The sequence below is a fragment of the Nomascus leucogenys genome, chromosome 14 (genome assembly GCF_006542625.1).
Source record: "Nomascus leucogenys isolate Asia chromosome 14, Asia_NLE_v1, whole genome shotgun sequence".
NCBI lineage: Eukaryota > Metazoa > Chordata > Mammalia > Primates > Hylobatidae > Nomascus > Nomascus leucogenys.
This window is the reverse complement of record NC_044394.1, coordinates 18,924,383-18,946,817: the sequence shown is the minus strand read 5'-3', so window position 1 is coordinate 18,946,817 and position 22,435 is coordinate 18,924,383. Positions and strand designations below refer to the sequence as shown.

The window sequence follows — 22,435 nt, the reverse complement described above, 5'->3', positions numbered from 1 at the left end:
TTTTTCTTACAGGGTAACAAGTAAAGACTGGTTATAGAGTAGCTTCTTTTCAAAACCAATATAAAACAAATTTAATGCTTTACTAATACTCAAAACCAGTATTCTGGGATTTACACACTACTAAAGCAAGTGGCTGGTAAAACTTTTTAATTCTGGGAAGCTTTGGGATTAAATATAGAGATGAGAAAGCAAAGAAAATTAAACCTGTAATTTGTTATTTAGTACATTATGTCAAAAAATTTTTGATCAAATACTAGTGTTGTGCTGACAATTTTAGGGAAATCTGATTAAGTTTATAAACAGTATTAAAATATTTAAGGTATCTGAATTTATTAGATTTACAAGGTTTTGCAAGATTTATTAGGTTTTTTCTTCTTCTCCTTGTGGAACACGGCTACCCCATAGGTAGTAAGCCCACAGTAGGCCCAAGGTTTATTAGGTTTTATAATATTTATTAGGTTTAATTTATTGAATGTATAGAAATTATTTAAGGATTTGGAAATGTTTTGATTGTCAAAGCTTTAAGTTTTTCTTGTAAAGATGTTTAAAGTATTTGAGAAGAAAACAGAATATAATAACTATTATTTTTTAAAGTTTTATTTTAAGTTCAGGGGTACATGTGCAAGTTTGTTATATATAGGTAAGCTTGTCTCATGGGGGTTTGTTGTACAGATTATTCTATCACCCAGGTGTTAAGCCTAGTGCCCATTAGTTATTTTTCCTGATTCTCTCCCTCCTCCCACCCTCTACCATCCAACAGGCCCTACTGTCTGTTGTTCCCTTGTGTCCATGTGTTTTCATCATTTAGCTCCCACTTATAAGAACAAGTGGCATTTGGTTTTTTGTTCCTGCATTAGTTTCCTAAGGATAATGGCCTCCAGCTCCATCCATGTTCCTGCAAAGGACCAGATCTCATTCCCTTTTATGGCTGCATAGTGTTCCATGGTGTATATGTGCACATTTTCTTTAAGCAGTCTACAGTTGATGGGCATTTAGGTTGATTCCATGTCTTTGCTATTGTGAATAGTGCTGCAATGAACATATGCATGCATGTGTCTTTATTTATATTCCTTTGGGTATATACCCAGTAATGGGATTGCTGGTTGAATGGTAGTTCTGGAAAACAGAACATAATTAAATCAACAAACTTGCAATTTAAAATGCTAACAGAAGTTAATTGACTATGTTTCGTAAATGAGTCATTGTAAAGGTTTATTTCATTTGTTCAAGTTGAGTTAAATGTCAAACAAGTGAAAGATGCCATTCTTATTTTATACAATATTTAAAAATTAAAGACTTAAGGAAATGTTTTTCAAATTTATAATGTTCAAACTGGAATATTTAAATCATAAGTAACTATGAATACCTTTTTATATAGAAAGGCTGTCTTTGAAATTAAAAATCTTATACTGAAACAGATTACTCTCAAAGAATTTGAACTGCCTGCAGACTTGACATAACAATAAAATCCAGGAGACAATGGAGTAATATCTTCAAAGTGTAAAGGGTAATTAATTGTGAACCCAGAATTCTGCATTTAGCTATGCTTTCATTCATTAAAGAGTGTGGGCAACTTAAAGACATTTTCAGACGATGAAAGGTGAAGAGATGGCTACTCCTAAACTCTCATTTAAATGACTATTTAAGGGTATTGTCGTAGTCTCTTAAATTGGTGGCCCCAATGAATCAGGCCTGCCTCCCAGTATTCAAATCCTTGTATAGTCGCCTCCCCGTAAATGTGGGCTGGTCTTATGATTAGCTTTAACCAACAGGATATGACAGAGGTAACACTATACCAGTACTAGCCATAAACTTTAAGAAAGCCTTATAGCTTCTGCTTTTGCATTCTTGGTAGTAAGAAGTCCAGCTACCCTGCTGGAGAAACCACGTGGAGTGACCACATGGAGAAGGAGAGGCCCCGTCATTCCTGCATCCCAGCTGAGTCCAGTCCTCAGTCCATCTGCCAAGTGAATGTGGCCACACAAGTGACCATCACCGACCAGACCAACGACTACCCAGCTGAACTCAGCCAAGATTGCAGAACATTAAGCTAACAAGATGACTGTGGTTTTAAGCAATTAAATTTGAGGTAGCTTGTTATGCAAATCACTAAAACAAATATTTCAGAAGGAAGTCAATTAAATCAATTAAAATGAATCTTTTAAATAGTAATCTAAAACCTCCCACAATCTCACAAATAATAACTTTAATAATAATTCTTCGGCTGGGCACGGTGGCTCACGCCTGTAATCCCAGCACTTTGGGAGGCTGAGGCAGGTGGGTCACCTGAGGTCAGGAGTTCAAGAGCAGCCTGGCCAACTTGGTAAAACCCTGTCTGTACTAAAAAATATTTTTAAAAAATTAGCCAGGCATGGTGGTGGGTGCCTGTAATCCCAGCTACTCAGGAGGCTGAGGCAGGAGAATCTCTTGAACCCGGGAGGCAGAGGTTGCAGTGAGCTGAGATCACACCACTTGCACTCCAGCCTGGGCGACAGAGGGAGATTCCATCTCAAAAAAAAAAAAAAAAAAAAAAAAAAATTCTTTTTCTTCATGGAAATAAAGGGGGGAGAAAGGAATCTGAGTTATTATAAAGGGAAATTCCTTATTCAGACATTACACCTATTAAAATTAGACATAACGACTATATTCATTTATACAAGCATATGAGACATTTACAGAAGCCCTCAATAGTGAGGAATATCTAAACATGAAAACATCAAAGAAGACATTCAGATTGTTAGTGGTTACTCTACTTAAGAATTCAAATTGTACCCAAAGTAATGACTTGAAAGAAGCCTTGTTAGATGAGAACTGCAAAAAATAAGGCAAAGTCCGTGAAGAATGTTTGAAATCCACTCTCTCTTTCTTGGAAACTTGATCTAATTAAAATTAGAATTTTCTAAACAAGTTGCTATCTAACCATTTATATTTTACCAACAAAGCCAGGATTTATTCAAACATACAATTTGCTTCTTATATTGGTGGGAACTTAGCAGTTTTACCTTGAGAAATGTTATTTTCTTAACTCTTTGTGTCTGCTTAAAGATCATTCATCAGTAATATTTTCTCTTAAATCCCACTCTTCTCAGTATTCTGATCTTACATATAAAGACTATTAATATAAAAATAATAGTATAGATTTTCAAAATACAGTAAAAAGAAAAAAGCATAACTGTAGCAAAAAATTGTTTTTACATTTTGGTGCAAAAGAAGCAACACAAACTAAAACCTATTTTAGAAAATTAATTTTACCACTATATCTGAATTTGCAATTGAAAAGAACATTGAAATATCAAGTTGTTGATAATCAGCAAGGTTTTATTTAAGTACAAAATACTCCCTTCACATATTAGATTAGACTTTCTAATTTATAAAGTTTTATTATATAAAACCAAATGTGAACACTTATTCTTACAGGGACTCAAATATGATGGAGCATAGCCATTTGTTAACTGACTGTGGATGGCAGCCAGGAAATTGTGTGTGGTAGAAGACATAAAGGGCACTTTGAATTGTCGGCACAAGATAACATTGCTGAAATGCCAAAGTCCAGGCGTAATTAAGTGGGCTGATGGAACAGAATGACTATGAGATGACTTTTAATTGGTATTAGTGCATATTTATAAGCACATATTAGTGCATGTTTATATGCATGTTCATATGCTTATAGTCAAAAATCTGGCACATATAGACTATATACATATTTTTAAATGTTACATTAAAATATTTTGTTTTTTAAAAATCATTTTCATCTAATATCCAAATATCTGAAATATGAATACATTGCAGGCCTATATTGTGCAGTATATGTTACTTTAAATTACATTATGACTTTATTGAAGAATGTATAATTATCATTTAACTAATAAATATTTATTGAATCTGGGCATTGACCCTAGGATACAATAATGAACTTGGCCATGAGAAATACCAACGAAAGAACAGAGAGAGAAGAAGAAATACCAATAAAAGAACAGAGAGAGAATCATGCCAGGTTCTCAAGCTAAATTTCAACTCAACACATATCCTAGTACAATGCAATAATTGATAAGAGAAGCAGTTACCATTTATTGTCTACTATGTAGCAAACACTGTGTTAGGCACTTTACATGTTGTTTCTCACAACAGTCCTGCAAAGTAGGAATTATTCTCACTTCATAAATTGAGCAAAACAGAATGATTAAATTTAATGGGTTCAGATTCACACAATACTAAGTTTAATACTGAACCAATATTATAAAAGAAGTGTTGATGGTGACAAAGTTGCTGTGATTTCCAGTTAAACATGGCAAATTCAATGTGCATTTCCCCCATTCCTTCCCCAAGCCCCAGTACAATCACACTACAGAAATTTAAGAGGGCTTACGTCCTTAAGGAAAAAAAGAACTAAATGAGAGTGAAGATTTTAACACATTTGGAAGCTGGAAAACAGATGGATAAGTAGCAATAGACTTAAGTAAACTGCAGAAAACTGGAAGTTAAGTGCTACGGGGGAAGGGAATGGGGTAAAAATTAAACCAATTAATGCCACAGCATTCCAGGAGTGCCTTGGAATCGGGAGGCATCAGATGCCTCTGAGGCAGGGAGCGTGGGGCAGGGGGACAAGGTGATGTTGCAGAGGACCACTTAAGGGACTTCTGGATTTTCTGTCCTCCATCCTAGGCAGAGGTTTGGAGGATTTCTCTCTGGGCAAATTAAGTAGATCTACAGACCCTGATTTTGGGAGATCCCTTATGAAATGGCTGAGCCCTGCCTTACCAACCCAGAACAAAGCCCATCTCTCCAGTATCATCTTTCACCACTCTTCCACATCCCTTCAACTTGAGTAGCTGAAGTACCATAACTGCTCGTTACATGGAAGGGACTGGTTGGCTACCAAAGAAAGTTAAAACAAAAAATCATATGCCATATGTAGATACATATTTTAACCAGTTCATCAAATTTTTATTGGCATGCCAAGCCATTTTCTTTGAGGAGGTGTCCACTGACTGGAATTCCACTTTGTGTTTCTTGTACAAACCACACTTCAAATGCATCATTTCCAGTTTCTATTTCTTTCACACAGAATGAAAACGTAGATCAAAAAGGGCCATGTAGGCCATAGTGAGGAATTTGAAATTTATTCTATGAACAGTGAGAAGTAACTGGAGAATCTAAAGGAGGAGAATATCATTTGTGTTTTTAAAAAGATCGTTTGACAATGATGCAGAAAACACATACAGAGAAAGAAGCAGCAGGTTAATAGCAGCTGTAATACAGTGAAGATGGAAAGGAATAGATTTGGGGTCTTTTTGGAGATACAGGTGTCACAATTTGCTGATGGATTGAATGTGGGGGCGAGGAGTGAAAGGAGAGAGTTTTATAATGCCTTCTAGCTTATCAAAACTTGAGCACCTGGTGGGACAGTGAAGGTGGCATTCACTGAGATGGAGAAGACTCGTGGAGGATAAGTTTGGCTGGGGGAAATGAAACATTCTATTCCAGCCATATCAAGTTTGAAAAGGTGACTAGCTATCCAAGAGGAGATGTTAAGTAGGTGTTTGGATATGTGAACTTGAAGCTCAGTAAATAAGCCAGGGTTAGAGAAATTTGGTTTTTAGACTGGTTCCTTTGACTTTCACCTTAAACATCTATTCCTTGTTTCACCCCCACTGGATAGTATCTCTTGATTACCTATATCACAAATAATGATGTTAGCACCCTTCTTCTACTTCTCATCTTCTATCAGTTGTGCACTTACTTTTCTTATTAAAGCTGCTAAGATACATTCTGTTCTGTAACCATATTTAAATTGTGTCTATAGATTGAGCCTAAAAGTTGAAAACTACTAAACAGCATGCATAGTATTACATAATTACATGCAGTTTTTTTCATTTAAGGGTCAAATGTTGTGCCCGGACTTCATTTCCTTCTCAGTGGGTGTAATGCCCAGTGCCACTTGAAAAAAAAAAAGGTTTAGTATCCATGCCAAATAAATTCCCTTTTCTAGGTCAAGAAGTATTTCCCCTGAGAACTTTGAAGATACTAACTCCATTGTACTCTTGCATCAGTGCTGCCTGATTCCATATTGATACTTATTTCTTAGATGGTGACTTATTTTTCTATCCCTTTATGGAAACTTTTAGAATCTTCTGTTGACGATGATTGTTTTGCAATTTTGTAATGATATGTAGGGTGTGCATCATTTTCCCCTTCATACTTAGAAGCACTCAGTAGACCCTTTTAATGCATTTTATGTAGGGAAACTTTGTTATTATTTTAGAGATTGTGTAGAGTACTATACAGTACTGGTTATGAGTATACGTACTGGAGTCAGGCTAGCTGGGTGCAAATGCCAACTATTCACTCTAGCCTGGGGCACGTTATTTCAACTCCATGCTTGCTTTCAAAGGAGTTTAGAACATGCTACTCTAAAATGCCACTCTGGCATATTGACTATATTGAGTTAAAGGCACTTGAAAAACAGCAGATGCAAGAAAACAGTTTGACCTTCCTTCTCTTTCTCAAAAGCAGGAGATGAAATTCCTATGTAAAAGATATCCTATACTAGAAGGAAAGCATCATTCTTACCAAGTGCAGGAATTTGAGGTGAGGGGAAATCTAGACAAGGAAACCTTGTTAAACTCACCCTTATCTTTCTAGTCATCTCTACCCAATTACCCTAGCCCAAACTCCTTTGCCTTGTCCCATTTTTACAATGTACTACTCTTTGTCTGATTTAGTATATGTGTTCTTTCTGTGCCTTCGGGTCTTCATTTCCTTACGAAGGCTCCCCTGCTATGTAAAACGTGTATTAAATAAATTTTTATGCTTTTCTCCTGTTGATCTTTGTGTCAACTTAATTCTCAAGCCCAGCCAAAAACACTGAAAGGGTAGAGGTAAAATTTTGCCTCCCTACACTTTCTTATCTGAAAAATAAGAATATTAATAATATTACTGCACTATTATATTGCATAGAGTTCATGTGGGAATTAAATGAGTTAATATTTAGAAAGTTCCATAAAGTGCCTGGCAAATAGTATGTGCTCAATAAATGTTATGTTTTGCTAATTATCTACCTTCATTTTTACTCTTCTCTTTTCTGGAGCTCCAGAAAAGTTGGATTTCCCAAACAGATCTTCTGTTTTGCTTTCCTTCTCATTTTCCAAGCTTTTGTTGTGTTGTTTTATGCTGTGTGATATTTGCCTGCCTTTATCTTCCAAATCTTTTTTTTTTTAATTGGCATAATTCTAACCTTTGGTTGTCCATTCATAAGAAGGGGACGGGGGGATCAGCTTGATTTACCGAAATAACTGGTGTGGTAGTTGACATCTGGCTAAGACACTGGGCTCTAGTAGTCTTAATGTTGGGAGAGGGTGGAGTGCTCATGACTGGAGCCTTTATTTAAGGGACAGGCTTTGAAGTAACTCTCTGACTCCCTCCTAGCTGCTTTTCATTTTTGCCTTCCACTATGTCTGCTGGCTCGGCATGTAGCTCAGTCAGGGCTTTGGCCAGGCAGATTGTCTTTTCTTTGCTGCATCTCCTTCTAGATATTGCTGCTTTATTCTCTTATCTATCAATAGGCTTCTAGTCTTTGCTACATTCCAGAAAGTTCTTCCTTCTATTCTCTTCACCCTTAAGAGTTTATTGCTTTGCTACTATTTATAGTAATAGGGTCTTGGAAGGCAGGGAATTTAGATATGTGCGCTCAGTCTACTATACTGAACCAGAAGTGGAAACTTTATTATCTTTCTAAAGGACAGGTCACTGTTACAGATTATCTAATAGCCCCCTTCATCAACTACCTTCCTTGAAGTGACAGTAGTTATAACTATGAAAATGTGGTGGCAACAACAATGAGCAGAATGCTACTCAGTTTCTGACTTTGAGGCTGGTGTTATTAATGATCAGTACAATTTTCATTATGTCACATTAACTGTGTTTGGAGACAAACTGTCCACTAGGAAGAAATAACAAATTTCCCAAGGGCTGTATTTGCTGTGTGTGTATTTTCAACTTCTGTAGAGAAGTAATTATTTTCAGGAGGTATCAGGACATCTAATACATCTTAGTTTTGGTAGCAATAATTTGAGATAACAAAAAAGGTTTTTACCACTGCAAAACCTTACCTATTCCACAAGAAGGCTTTTGCGTCTTGCTGTGTTTGACTGGCAAAACCAGTGGACACGTTGGTTTTTGGAAGTCACTCCTCTGGGTGCTCTTAGAGTCATAAGGTGGTAGGAAGACAGGTTCCAGTGCTTTACCATGTGACCACCAGTCACCCTTTATAGAAAATAATTGGAAACACAATATTGGATACTGTAGGGCATTTTCATGTATTGCTTGATGTCTATGGATATTCAGTAATTCAATTTAACAAGTTAGTGGATATCCCAGTACTAATGTGGAGTTCTGAAATCTAGAAATATCTTTTCACAAAAAATGTATTTCTTTGAAGGCACTGAAAAATGAGTTGTCATATATTTTTAGCTAAAATACAGCTACTGAATTCTTAAGCTACCTTCCTTCTATCAACAAATGAAATGGTAAAAATCAGCAAAATAGCTGTATTTGTTTTATACTATGATTTTATTATATATGTACACGTGTATGTATAAAATATTTAATTTAAAAAATTATGTTCTAAACTTTTCATTATGACAATACAAATAATGTACTATCATCTAAAAATGGTGGTTTTCAGAGGTTTTAGTCCCTAGCCTGCACCATGAAATAAATTTTATGTCATACAAGAGCACACAATGCTACACATACATAAAACTGAAACAAAAGTTTCACAAAATACTTATTCTTACTATATGCAGTGTGCTTAGCTATTTTTCTATTCTATTTTATTGCTTTCCTATTTCATTTCACATTGCTGACTGCAACTCATTGATTTGTAATTCACTAATGACTCAGTTTGATAACTTTGTTCTAAGGGGAAATCTCTCTAATGTTACTGAATTTTGGTACTAAAACCTAAGTACACAAGAAAGGGAAAACTGAGATTCTTCATTAGCATGTATGACAATTTGATTTCTTGGACGTTGAGAGAGTAGAGAGGGGAACTGTTACTCAACTTAATTCTGACCAAATTTTTTTTTTTTTTTTTTTTTTTTTTTTTTTTTGAGACGGAGTCTTGCTCTGTCGCCCAGGCTGGAGTGCAGTGGCGCAATCTCGGCTCACTGCAAGCTCCGCCTCCCGGGTTCACGCCATTCTCCTGCCTCAGCCTCTCCGAGTAGCTGGGACTACAGGCGCCCGCCACCACGCCCGGCTAATTTTTTGTATTTTTAGTAGAAACGGGGTTTCACCGTGGTCTTGATCTCCTGACCTCGTGATCCGCCCGCCTCGGCCTCCCAAAGTGCTGGGATTACAAGCATGAGCCACTGCGCCCGGCCTGACCAAATATTTTAAAACTGATTGATTAGGTGGTGGTAAGAAAACGCTTGAGAAACCCTATGACACCTAAGAGTTCCTGGAATACAATTAGGGTATGAAAGTAACTTTTGGTATAATCAAACACCTACCGTGGGCTATAAGGAAGCAAGTCTGCCTTTTGAAAATCAACTATGATTCCATAGCCAAAGACTTCTAAACTATGATTCAAGGGGGATAAATATGCAATTCTAATAGATAAAATACTGACAATACAATTGAGGCTACATTGATGCAAAAAGGGAGATGTTTCTTTAAAAAAAAAAACAACCTGTGTGGCTGCTTAGGGAGTCAGCTCTCAAATGAGCTTAGTTTCTAAAAAGACAGGCATATATAAAAGACATATACAACATTAGATTTAAAAATTAATTAATGGATTCAGCTTGTCAGAAGATTGTCAAGAAACTTAGAAGTAGAAGAAATTTATAAATTTATGAAATTTTATAAATTGATAATTTATACAATTGTCAAAGGCAGCAAAAATAACGTTTTCTAGAAAAAATTGTTCATAGCTGAGTGAAATCCTACAGCCCCCAAAAAGGATATCTTTTGTGTTCCGGCTAACAGTTTGGAGAGAAGAATGCTGTTCAGGAAAGTAAGAACTACTCAACTTGAGGTTGTTAAGGAAAATTACAGTTAACTTGAAAAAGATGGGATGAACACGTACCAAAGAACTAAGCCCCGAAGAGCTGATGAGACAGTTGGACTTCACTTTGTCACTTTATAAGAGTGCCAGTTTTTAGGCCAATGACAAATTGTAAGCAGGAGTAATGGAATAATTGGTAATTGTAACTGGGGTAATTTCTGCAGAGATGACAGAAATTTAGGAACTAGGGGATTTTGGAGAATAGATTGGCTAATGCTTCATTTTTCAGAATGGGCTAAAAGGTGAATTTTAAAAATTAAGTCTACTTGATGTAGATCCTAGGAAAATTCTAGAACAGATTACTAAACAGATGGTTTCTTCTCACTATCTGGCTGAAAATAGTCACATCTTACTCTTGTCAGAGCGCCTGCTTCTGGCAGCTCTTCTCCACTCCACTTCACAATTATAATAGTGCTTATTATGCCCCAAGGTCTAGGATTTATAGGTCTTGTCTTAGGCTCATCACAATTCTATGAGGCAGGCACACCCACTTTACAGATGACAAAACTGCCAGGAGATGAAGTAACTTCCCCAAGGTATATCACTAGCAGACTGCTGCACCGCCACAATTCAAACCCCAACCTCTTTGTGCACACCTCTAAATTCTGTGCTGCACTGCTGTGTCAAACCTGCTGTGGAATGTAAAACCAGCTAAGCACAAACCAAATGAAATTATTTAAGAAGTGAAAATAGAGGCTGTAAGTGCACGTCTTACTCTGTTTTGTGCTGCTATAAAAGAATACTTTAGACTGGGTAATTTATAAGGATCAGAAATTTACCGGCTCACAGTTCTGGAGGCTGGGAAGTCCAAGATCAAGGCACTGGCAGGTTTGGTAATTATGATTCTAAGTTGGCACCTTGAACACTGCATCCTCACACAGTGGAAGGCAGAAGAGCAAAAAGAGGGCAAGAGGGGACAAAACTTGGCCTTTTATAATGGCATTCATTTCACTCATGAGGGTGGAGCTTTCATGACCTAATCACCCCTTAAGGGTCCCACTTTTTAATACAGTTACAATGGAAATTACGTTTCAACGTGAGTTTGGAGGGGACAAACATTCAAACCATAGCAGTAAATATCCTGAGAAAGTTCTTCTATAAGATTGTAAAGCATACACAAACACTTCATATCATCTACTTTTGTTGATCAAAAACTTATTTTGCTAATACCCAAGTTACTGGAAAAATGACTCTGGGATAAGCGAAGCACTAGGAAATGGCTGATGGACTTTAATTATTATTATTTGTTATTATTATTTTTTTGAGACAGGGTCTCACTCCGTCACCCAAGCTGGAGCGTAGTGGTGCAATTACAACTCACTGCAGCCTCAAACTCCCAGACTCAGGTGATCCTCCCACCTTAGCCTCCTGAGTAGCAGGGACTATAGGCATGAGCCACCATGCCTGGCTATAATGTTTTCTTAAAAGCGTAATGCAAAGCTAGCCTTAAAGCAGAGAGATAATTTCATCTTTTGAGCAAACTTCTTTTAAACTGAGAATTTTGCCAAAATAGTCTTTGTTTCACAAATATAAAGGAAATAGAGAACAGTTTTTCCTAAAATGTGATTGGTGACTTTAAGCCTCTGCAGTTTGTGAAAGTGTTCTGGTGAGTGTTATAAATTGGATGCATCTTCACTTTAGCTGAGTGAAACTTTAGCATAAGTGAACTTTCACTTTAGCATAAGTGAAATCTTACAGTCCAAAAAAAAGGTTATCTTTTGTGTTTCTGGATAGTCTTCCTTATGCCTAAAAAGTTTGGTTTGTTCCTGGAAGAGTGAAAGTGCTTATGTGCCCATGCAACATGTGCGTGCCTTTTTGGCCCAAGCATTTACTCATAAAAGATTATGAGATTAAGGAAAGAGATAGATGGAGGCTCGTCTTTATCTTTATATCATACTGAAGGGAAAGACTAACAAAAAATTTACTGTTCTGTGTACCATCACTTACATTGGATCGTGGGGGGTTAACACAGTTATTTATGACAAAATAAGCTGGGAAGTTACCTAGCGTGATGGCTTTGTCCAGGCTCTGGGGAACAGACCATATCTTGCAGACTGTAGAGGGGGTTTTGCCTAACTCAAACTTTGGACCCAGAGAGGAGTTATCCCTACCAGTCTAAGGCCTGTCTTCTTTCCTGCCCCAGGATGATAGTCACTGGGCTCCATGGTGAGGAGTTGCCTGGAGATTCCGGATGATGGGGCTCCTTCTAACCTGCAGCTCTGGGAAGGCCAATGGCTGTTGCGCTGTGGGTCCCTTAGTCACATTTGGAGGCCAGTGTAAGGCAGTTTCTATGTTATACTCCTAGTATCCCTAAGCTCTCAGAGATGTTTTAGTAAAGATGACCTATTTTCCATTCTTTGAGAAATTAAGGGAGAATCCTCAGACAAGAAGTAGTAAAAAGCAAGTGAAGTATCCTAGAGAAACCAGTTAAGTGAATGCAAGAGGTCGTAAGCCAAGCTCCACAGCCACAATGGCCTAGTCAAGATGGCTGGTGGTGGTCATCTGTGGAACATAAAATCATACTTTGTGGATTCCCAAGGAAATATGGCCTTTTGACAAAACCTACACATAAACCATCGCATTTTGTTGGTAGAGCTCAGTGGCTTTAAAAAAATTGAAGTGCTATCACAAACACTAGGGCAGCTAAGGTCATATTGGTTACACTGTATCTAAATTCATCTCTATTTTGCTATAGATGCTATGAGTGCTTAAAAAAATCTGTTTTTAAGCAGTTCATAATGCACCCCCCCATAAAAAAATTCCAAATTCCAAAATTGTGTTCTGTTGAACACTAGTTCTCCAGCATATTAATAGGTGTTATACAAAGGAGGTGTCCACAGTTAAATAACTCTGGGAAATAGTGAGAAAAGCAAAGTTAAATAAGCTTATCACAAGATTTCTCAGAACCTTTATATACCAATGTGAATTGTGAAGCTCTGAGAAAGGTTTGTAAAAGTACAGCTTTTCCAAAACATATTTGACTTTGCAAATTTATTTTGTTAAGCAGGTAGGCAAGGATCAGTGCTCTGAAAAATAAACTTTTGAAAATGGCAACCTAGTATAATCTCTTTTAAAGTACCAATATTTAAAAATATTTTTATTTTATTTTATTTTATTTTTTCTTGAGACGGAGTCTCGTTCTGTTGCCCAGGCTGGAGTCCAGCGGCACGATCTTGGCTCACTGCAACCTCTGCCTGCCAGGTTCAAGCAATTCTCCTGCCTCAGCCTCCCAAATAGCTAGGACTACAGGCGCACACCACCATGCCCAGCTAATTTTTTGTATTTTTAGTAGAGATCGGGGGTTCTCACCATGCCGGCCAGGCTGGTCTCGAACTCCTGACCTCATGATCTGCCCACCTCAGCCTCCCAAAGTGCTGGGATAGCAGGCATGAGCCACCGCACCCAGCCAAAAATATAAGACAATCAAACCAGTTTTCTTTGGAAGTGACTGAGCTAAAACAACTTCTTACTTTTTCTAGCATCCCCAATTTTATGTTCCTAGGTAGAAATGTAAGAAATCTTAAAAATCTTGTAAATAAAACCAACCAATCTCGTGTTGCATCCTAAAGATATTATCTTAGCAAAACACATAAAACAACAGGTGTCATTTAAAATATTTAGGCAAGTTTATTTTCTTTACTCTTATTATAAAGACAGCATTACTGTCAACCAGTTTTTTTCTTAACCAAGCTAACCTTTAAAAAGAAACCTGTCATCTTAAAGGAACAGTTTACAAATATGTGAAATATACATTCTTTATTATTCCTTGGATAGTTAGAAATGAGTACGTTTAAGTTCATTGTTTTTGTTTTTTACTTTATTATTTTAAAATTTGTCTTTAGAGATGGGGTCTTGCTCTGTTGCTCAGGCTGGAGCACAGTGGCATGATCATTGCTCACTGCAGCCTTGAACTCCTGAGCTCAAGCCATCCTCCTGCCTCAGCCTCCTAAGTAGCTGGGACTACAGAGGCTTGCCACCACGCCTGACTATTTATTTATTTAGTTTTGTAGAGCTTGGTCTCACTATGTTGCCCAGGCAGGTTTCAAGCTCCTGGGCTCAAGTTACCCTCCTGCCTCGGCCTTCCGAAGTGTTGGGATTACTGGTGTGAACCACTGTGCCCAGCCAATTTTATTTCTTTTTGAGCAGGGTCTCACTCTGTCACCCAGGCTGGAGCGCAATGGCATGAACATTGCTCGCTGCAGCCTTGACCTCCCAGGTGCAAGCAATCTTCCTGCCTCAGCCTCTCAAGTAGCTGGGACCACAGGCGTACACCACTACACCCAGCTCTTTTATTTTTATTTTTTTGTATAAATGGGGTCTCACCATGTTGCCCAGGCTATGTTTTAAAAATATACACACTCCCTTCCTGCCACACCCAAATCAGACAGGCTTGTAACTCAGTGATGTATCTTCAGTCTTTCTCTGTAACTCTCCTCATTCATATTCACTGACAGCTTCCCTTATCTGAGCTCTTATTTCATCTCAAACTCACTTTCACCATCTCTTAAAGGTCCAGCACTAATAATGATTCTGCTACTACTCTGTCATCTAGTCTTGATGACAGCAGCTCTTAACACCTTTGTTCATTTTTTTTCCAACATACCTATAGAGTAGGAGTACGAGAAAATTAATTGGGATTAAGTTTTTAAACTTTTATGTTTCATATTTCTATTCTCAAACCAGCTTCTTTTTCTTAGTATTGCCAATGTAAGGATGAGTTCAGTGAACAGTTTTAAATTCAACCCTGAACTAGAGCTCAGAGTCATTCATGAGCCTTTGTAAGAAATGTAAGAACTTCACTAATCTGGATTTTAGTACCAAATTAATTTCCCCAGTGTAGGTCTGGTCTAACAATAACAATTGATTTCTTTCTGAAATAATTGGTACGAGAGCATAAGCAAGTGTACAAAATGAAGTTCCCTCAATACGGCCCTTAAAGGGGTTTAGTTCATGAAATCAAAGAACATTTAACCACAGGAATTCCTGCCCCAAGAAGATCTCACATTCACAGTCATGGTGTGCTGTCTATGACAAGAACAGATGTTATTAGTACGAAGAGAGCTCACAAAAAGCAATCTCCATCTAAATGTTAAATCACTATACCTAACACACAGAGAGATGAGGAAAGAAGTGGAGTAGGAGGAGGCTGACATTGGCACAGTGGCCTGAGACCATTTAGATGGTACACATTTCCTTTTCCAAATATGCTGGAAAAAACCTACATGAGAAATTATTACCTTTGCTGTGACGTATTTTGAATCCCATCTGTTGAACACTTGCCTAGATCAGCACTGTACTAGGTCTTCTCTCATAGAATCCTGCTTTCAGCTGCAAATGAGTCCCCATCACTGTGCAGAGAGTAGTAGACTAGGATTCTGCTGCTACTAAGAGCTAATGTTTAGTGAGTGCTTCCTTTGTGCATTATGAATGCTCTTCTGCCAGGTTCCTACATGCTTACTCCCTCACTCTCCCTCAGGTCTTCACTCAAATGTCACTCTGTGAAGCCTTCTCTGACCACCAATTTAAAATTGCAGCTCTGCCTGCAGCATTCCTTATCCTGCCTTGCATGCTGCCCTTACTACCATGTAACACTCCAATACAGCTTACTTGTTTGATCTATTCCCTCACTAAAATGTAAGCTATGTAAGGACAGGATTTTTTCCCCCATTTACTTTGTTCACTGCTGTATCTCTAGTGTCTAGAACAGTAACTGATAAAAATATTTTAATTCTCATAAAAACCCTATGAGAGGGACAGTTACTATCCTTATATAAATAAGGAAATTGAAGCTTAGCGTGACTTGCCCAAAGTCACATGGCAAGTGTGTAGCAGCAACAAAATGGAATGAACTAGTGACATGCTGCAGCAACATGGACAAATCCCAGATGCTTTATTCTGAAAGACTGGTTCAATAAGCTACATACTGTGTAATTCCATTAACATGACTTTCTGGAAAGGGCAAAACTATGGAAAACAGATCAGTGGCTGTTGCAGTAGAGGAAGGGGATGACCACAAAAGGGCACAGGGGAACTTTTGAGGGTGATAGAAATGATTCATAGCTTGATTGTGATGGAGTAACATGACTACACCTTTGCCAAAATTCAGAGAATTATACACTACAAGGGTAACTAATGTACTGTGTAAGCGTAGGTAGAATAATGCTCCCTCTCTCTGTCCCTAAAGATGTTCGTGATTTAAGCCCCAAATCTGTGAATGTTACCTTGCATAGCAAAGGGACTTTGCAGATGCGATTAAGGTTCTTGAGATGGGGAGATTATCCTGAATTATCTGGGTGGGTACAATCTAATCACAAGGGTCCTTAGAGAGTCAGGAGAGTGGGTCAGAGAAAGATTTGAAGATGCTGTGTTGCTGGCTTCAAAGAAAAAGGCGCCATAAACCAAGGAACGTAGGCAGTCTCTAGAAGCTGGGAAAGGCAAGGAAACCGATCCACCCTTAGAGCCTACAGAAAGAACTAGGCCTGGCAACAGCCAGTGAGATGGATTTTGGACTTCTAAGCTAGATAATAAATATGTGCTGCTTTAAACCAGCTTTCAAGTTTGTGAAAATTTGTAACACCAGCAATAGGAAACTAATACAATAAATTGTACCACAACAAACCTGACTTTATAAAAAAGATAATGGAATATTTTTAGCATGGGATAGTCAATGAAGTGTGGTTTGGCTAAACCAACAGCCCTGGGTCAGAAATATGACTGTGACATTTGCTTATTACTTAATCACAGATATGTTAATTAACCTCAAAGGAATATGTGTTATTTGTAAACTATTTCCAGTAAGATTTCATAGAAATTGTTGTAGAGATTAAAGAATATAATTTATATAAAACAGCTCATTCCTAGAACTTCATATGCTTTCAATAAGTGATTATTATTTTACAGAAGGTATGTGAATTACTGAGTATCATGGGACATTTTTATATTAGAATATATATCATAAATACATGAAATTTCTGTAGTAACCCCAAAGCACTACTTTGTGGCAATAATCTGACCCAATCTAGGGAAACAATTACTTAGATTCCCTCCCTGTATCTGTATTGTTTATATGTAAAAGTCAGCTGCCAAAATAGTTTCAGGTTGCTGCTTTTAACTATTGGATTATGATAAGTACTACTGAGATGTGTCTCATCCTTTATAGTCTGTGACCCAATTATTCTGCAAAACAGCATCTGAATCTAAATCTCTATTTGTATACAATGAACATCTGTCCAACCTGTATTTCTGGCCCTTTTTTGGGATCTATGTAGGGAACTGGTTCATTGTATGTTCTTGCATTTGTGTTAATGAATTTAGCATAATATATACGTCCTCTTCCGACACGTGGTTTTGAATGTTGTATGCTTTTTCCAGGTTTTTTTTCGTGTGTAATTTCTTCATTTTCAGTTACATATGCTATAGCAGCATCCTCTATTTTATGCTGTCTGAAAAACATAAATAGTAAACCATTTACCCCAGTAACCATTAAAACATTTAGCCAAATTATGTAAAATAAGATTTAAATATCTTACAAACATCAGTCAAGACAATTTAGGCTGTATTAATAGTTATAAGGGTTTGTGCTATTAAAATTTGGGAGGCCATTTTCTAATTCTAAATCATATAAGCGATAAAGGGCTTTGTGTTAATAATGATTACTCATCACAATATACCAGTGCAGTGCACCAACTCTTATTTGCTTGGAGTAAAGAAAGAGTAGTGATTGGATTATGCTTCCATATCATGTTTGCAGTACTTACATGTGTGGATAAGTTACACGCTATAGTTAACCCATCTTCTTTAAAAGTTTTATTACCAAGAAAATGGCTTTATTCTCCCGTTTACCTAGTAAACAGCTATCTGGACAAGGATAAACCAACTAATTTTAAAAGTTTGTCTGGCAAACTTAAAGCTACCAAAGGAGCACCATTATTTATCTTTTCAAGAAAAGAACACTATGTGGCAGTCAAAATAAATCTCTTCATTTTTTGCCTCTAATAAGTACTCTCATAAATATGAAAATTACTAAAATAAAATATTTTAAAAATGTATAGGAAGAAACAGCTTATCAGATTTTTCTCCTTTCAAATAAGGAGAAATTGAAATTATAAAAGGCAGTATTTTTAAAATTCACATACTTGAAAAATAAAGAATGAAATACATGAATTTGAATACTTTTTACATAGAAGCTTTTAAAATCAAAGCTGTGATCCCACAGCAGGTGAGTCAATGAAACTCCAAATTCACAGAGAAAGCAGGTAGCACCGTTTAACGTTATACACAGCCCTTAAAGTATAACATCTGCCTTCCTTCAAACGAATGCCAGGTCCATCTCTTCTACCACATCATTTTTCTTTTTTTCCTTTTTGAGACGGAGTCTTACTCTGTCCCAGGCAGGAGTGCAGTGGCGCGATCTCTGCTCACTGCAACCTCTGCCTCCCAGGTTCAAGTGATTCTCCTGCCTCAGCCTCCTGAGTAGCTGGGGTTACAGGCATGCACCACCACACCCGGCTAATTTTTGTGTTTTTTTTAGTAGAGACGGGGTTTCGCTATGTTGGCCAGTGTGGTCTTTAACTCCTCACCTCAGGTGATCGGCCAGCCTCGGCCTCCCAAAGTGGTGGGATTACAGGCGTGAACCGCTGTGCCTGGCTCACATCATTTTTCAATTAAAATCCTCAAGTAGTTTTCCATTCATTTACAATAAAATACTGCCTCCTAATTGCAGCTCTAAGGTCCTGTGTGACTTGCCCCAGTGAATCTCTTCGACCTCACTCAAGACCCTCCAACCAGACTGCCTTCTGTCAGTTCCAGGGACACATCAATCTCTTTTCCCTCACGGCAACTGCACATGCTGTTCCCTCTGCCTGGACAGCTCTTCCCCAACTCCCAGCACAGCTGGCTCAGGATATTTAGGTCTCAGGTTAAAACCATCTCCTCAGCAGCTTTTCCTAGATTTCCTTCCTCTACCACATGTATTCTCTATTTTAGTACTTTGTTCATTTCTTTTATTAACACCACAATTTTTTAGGTACCTAGTTTTTTGTTTACTTGTTTTTGGTAAGCACTACAAATATCCTTTACTAGTCAGTAAGTTCCATGAAGGTGTAGATTGTTGAATTCACCATGTGCCCAACTTCAGGAAAAGTGTCCTGTTCATCCAAGGTAAATGGACTGCCATTATAATATTTACATTTCTGGTGAATCTGCTGGAGTTGTTTACTCCAGCTTTGTTTGAATACCCTCAACCACCTCTCCAGTACACATAAAGACAACATTCAGAATCCTTGGATTCTAGTTCCCTGCTTCCCAAAAATTACTCTCTGCAAAGGATTTGGAAAAACGGATTACTGGTAAAGTGTAAAAAACTTCTAAACCTTTTTCTATTACCTTTCCAGAGATACAATTATTTATTTAAAGGTAGAGTCTTTGGGGTCAATTAATTTATTATTGTAGGCTCCTGGCATCAGTTTTTTCCACCTGCTTCTCATAGTTATCACCCAACAATATACACTTGTAGTGATCAAGTCCTTGAAGAAAAGGACTAGGGCTATTTGCGTATATAGTTACGTTCATTTGATTAAGCACTTGTGGTATGAATGCCTGTGGGTTGATAAATAAGTGTGAAATATATGACTCTAGCAATCTCTTGCTAGAAGAAAAGCACAGATAAAAACACTGATGGGCTCTGAAGTGAGTCAGACAGGGACTGGAATCCCAGTTCTGCCATATCTGAGCCTTCGTCTCATTTGCATGATAGAAACAATACCTATTGTAAGAGATATGAGAATAACATTGAATAATTCATTGTTTCAACAGATATTTATTGAGTTGCGTGCCAGGTGCTGTTGGAGGCACTGATGATAAAGCAGTGACAAAACAAAAATTCCTGCCCTCATAGAGCTTACATTCTAATGGGGAAAGGCGGATGAAAAAGTAAATTACAGAGTCTGTTAAGTGCTAAGGACAATAATAAAACAGAGAATGGGAAAAGGGAGTGTATGTACGTGGGAGGTAGGTTTGCATTTTCAGGTAGGGTGGAGGCTGCACTGTGAAGGTGGCAATTGAAAAAAGAGGGGAGGAGGGAGCTAAGTGGATATTTGTGGGAAAAGCACTCTAGCAGAGTGAACTGTAACTGCCAAAGCTTCCCAGCAGAAGTGTAACCATCCTTAGCGCACTGCTTCTAAAGTATGGGCATTGGAGTAGCAGCATTGGCATCAATTGTGACCTTGTTAGAAATACAAATTTATGGGGCCCATTTCCTTTATGTACCTAGTTTTTTGTTTACTTGTTTTTAGTAAGCACTGCAAACTCAGAATCTCTGGGGCTGGTTCCCAGGAACGTGTTTTAACCAGCTGTTTCGCTGATTCTTATGCACGTTCAAGTGTGAGAACCATTGTTCCAGGAACAAAAATACAGGCTTTGGAAGAAGGTATCCCTGGCTCCACATCATTCCTAACTAGCTGTATGTAACTACCTTGATTAATAGTCTCAATTTAAGGTACATCGGAATCACCTGGATGCCTTGGTTGAAGCCAGATTATTGAGCCCCAGCCATAGAGTTTCTGATTCAGTGTGGGAAGTCCCCAAAATTTGCATTCCTAACAACCAGGTGCTGCTGATGCTGGTCTTTATCACTGCAGATGATAGCAGAAAGGCCTGTTTGCTGTAGCAGAGTCCTGTCAGAGGGAGGCAAGAAACGGGAAGGGGCGTCTTGTGTGGACTCCAAAGGCCATTGGAGGTGCCTTGGCTTTCACTCTACGATGTCGGATGGAGAACGGCGATGTAACCTGGGCTGTAAACGGACCGCTCTGACTGCTGTGTTGAGGAGGCTGCAGAGGGGTAAGGGAAAAGCAAAGCCACCAACTGGAGGGCTGTTGCAGCATCCTGGCAAGAGAAGCTGGTACTTGGGACTGGGTGGGGACAGTACTGAAAGTGATGAACAGTGGTAGATTCTGGATAATTTTAAAGGTAAAGCCTACAGAATCTGCTAATAATTGTTAGGAGGAGTGGATGACTTCAAGAATTTTAGACCCGGTAATGTAAGTCAAGTCCCTGACACACAGTATGTGCTCAGTAAACGGTGCGTTTTAAAAATTATTGTTGTAAGCGCTCAGCCAACTGGAAATCAGAGAAGCAAGGGGGCTGTCTGAGCTTGGCCTGGACTGTCCATGCTGGACCCCGGCCTCCCCCTGAAGGAGGGAAATAGTTTTTGGAAGGGGAAATAAGACACCCAACCCCAGCACTTACTGATGCTTATCTTCCTTTCCCTCCATGGGCCTCTACGGCACCAGGCAGCGAGAAGCCTCCTGGGAAGAACAGGGACGCAGCCCTGCGGGGAAAAGGGCACGCAAAGCGCGGCGACTGTGACTCGCGCGTTGCTAAGCGACGGGCGCTCGGCCTCGGAAAGGGGCGTGGGGGAGCGGGGGGGGGCAACCCCTGGAGTGCGCAGGCGCAGTAAGCCGGGTTGGTGGCGGACTGTCGCTCACCGTGCGCGACTGCTCGGCGAAGAGGGCGAGGGTGCCTGGCCGGGTCTCTAGGTGTGTGGGCTCGACGCCCTGCGTTTGAACTTGCCCTTACCACTGTAGGGCTAGGACGGGTGTTTATCAGGGCTGATTTGGTCCTTGAGGATAGGGGAAGGGCTGTTTCCGGAGCTGCGGGGCAGCGCTGCTCGCGTCTCCGCCGCGCCCGCCCTACGGAGCCCCGCAGGTCGTCGCCAAGGCGCTGCCACGGCCGCCCAAGCTGGCTGCAAAAGTGCGGGCCGGCGGGAAGGATACTTGTTTTCCCTTGTATTGTTAAATACTGTGCGAGTCGTGATTCGTTGCTCCTGAGCTACCTAACCTTTACTCCAGAAAGCTTGGTTGTCACTGTTACCCACCATTTCTGAAAAAACCTTCCCCGGCTGGGCTGCCAGGATTAAAATAGAGCAAGGGAACACTCATCTCCTGCAAATGAGGCTCCCTGCGGTGTGTCATCTGTTGCAGCCTGAGCGGGGTTCAGAATAGGGCAGCTTAGGCAGCGGGTTGGGGCTTGTACGTGTAGCACTTACCCAAAAAGAGCAAGCTCCTGGGAAAAGCCGTTGCTGACTTGCATCCACCTTCTGGCCTGGAATTTCTTACTTCATTTCACCATTGCCTCCCAATTTCCACTACCAAAGCCAAAAGTCTTTGGCATCTGTCATAGTAACTCATGCATTTCCCTGGATAACGGAAAAAGAAAAGTCCAGAGTTGAATTCTGCCTTATATCAGGCTATGCATACGCATATGTTTGGAATCCAGAGTCAGTGTTGGTGTGTATATTTACGTTCACCTTGGAGAGTGATGGGAGAGCAGAGGTTGGTCCTAGGACTCATTTTATGTATGTGACCTGAAATTCTA

The 22,435-nt window shown here is 39.0% G+C and overlaps 1 protein-coding gene across 2 annotated transcripts in view; it reads right to left on the bottom strand.

The window, feature by feature from the left end:
• C14H2orf73 (chromosome 14 C2orf73 homolog) overlaps positions 1-21,425 on the bottom strand; it is a 30,600-nt gene extending 9,175 nt beyond the window's left edge. The window contains exons 1-3 of one of the 2 annotated variants that reach the window (XM_003262383.4): positions 21,308-21,425; positions 17,298-17,505; positions 8,109-8,262 (exon numbers count right to left, since the gene is read on the bottom strand). In XM_003262383.4, the coding sequence (XP_003262431.1) occupies positions 8,109-8,262; positions 17,298-17,505; positions 21,308-21,333 (388 nt within the window). In that variant the 5' untranslated portion in view covers positions 21,334-21,425. The remainder of the gene's footprint in view (positions 1-8,108; positions 8,263-17,297; positions 17,506-21,307) is intronic. The other variant, XM_003262384.4, reaches the window with a different exon arrangement.
• Positions 21,426-22,435: the final 1,010 nt, after the last annotated feature.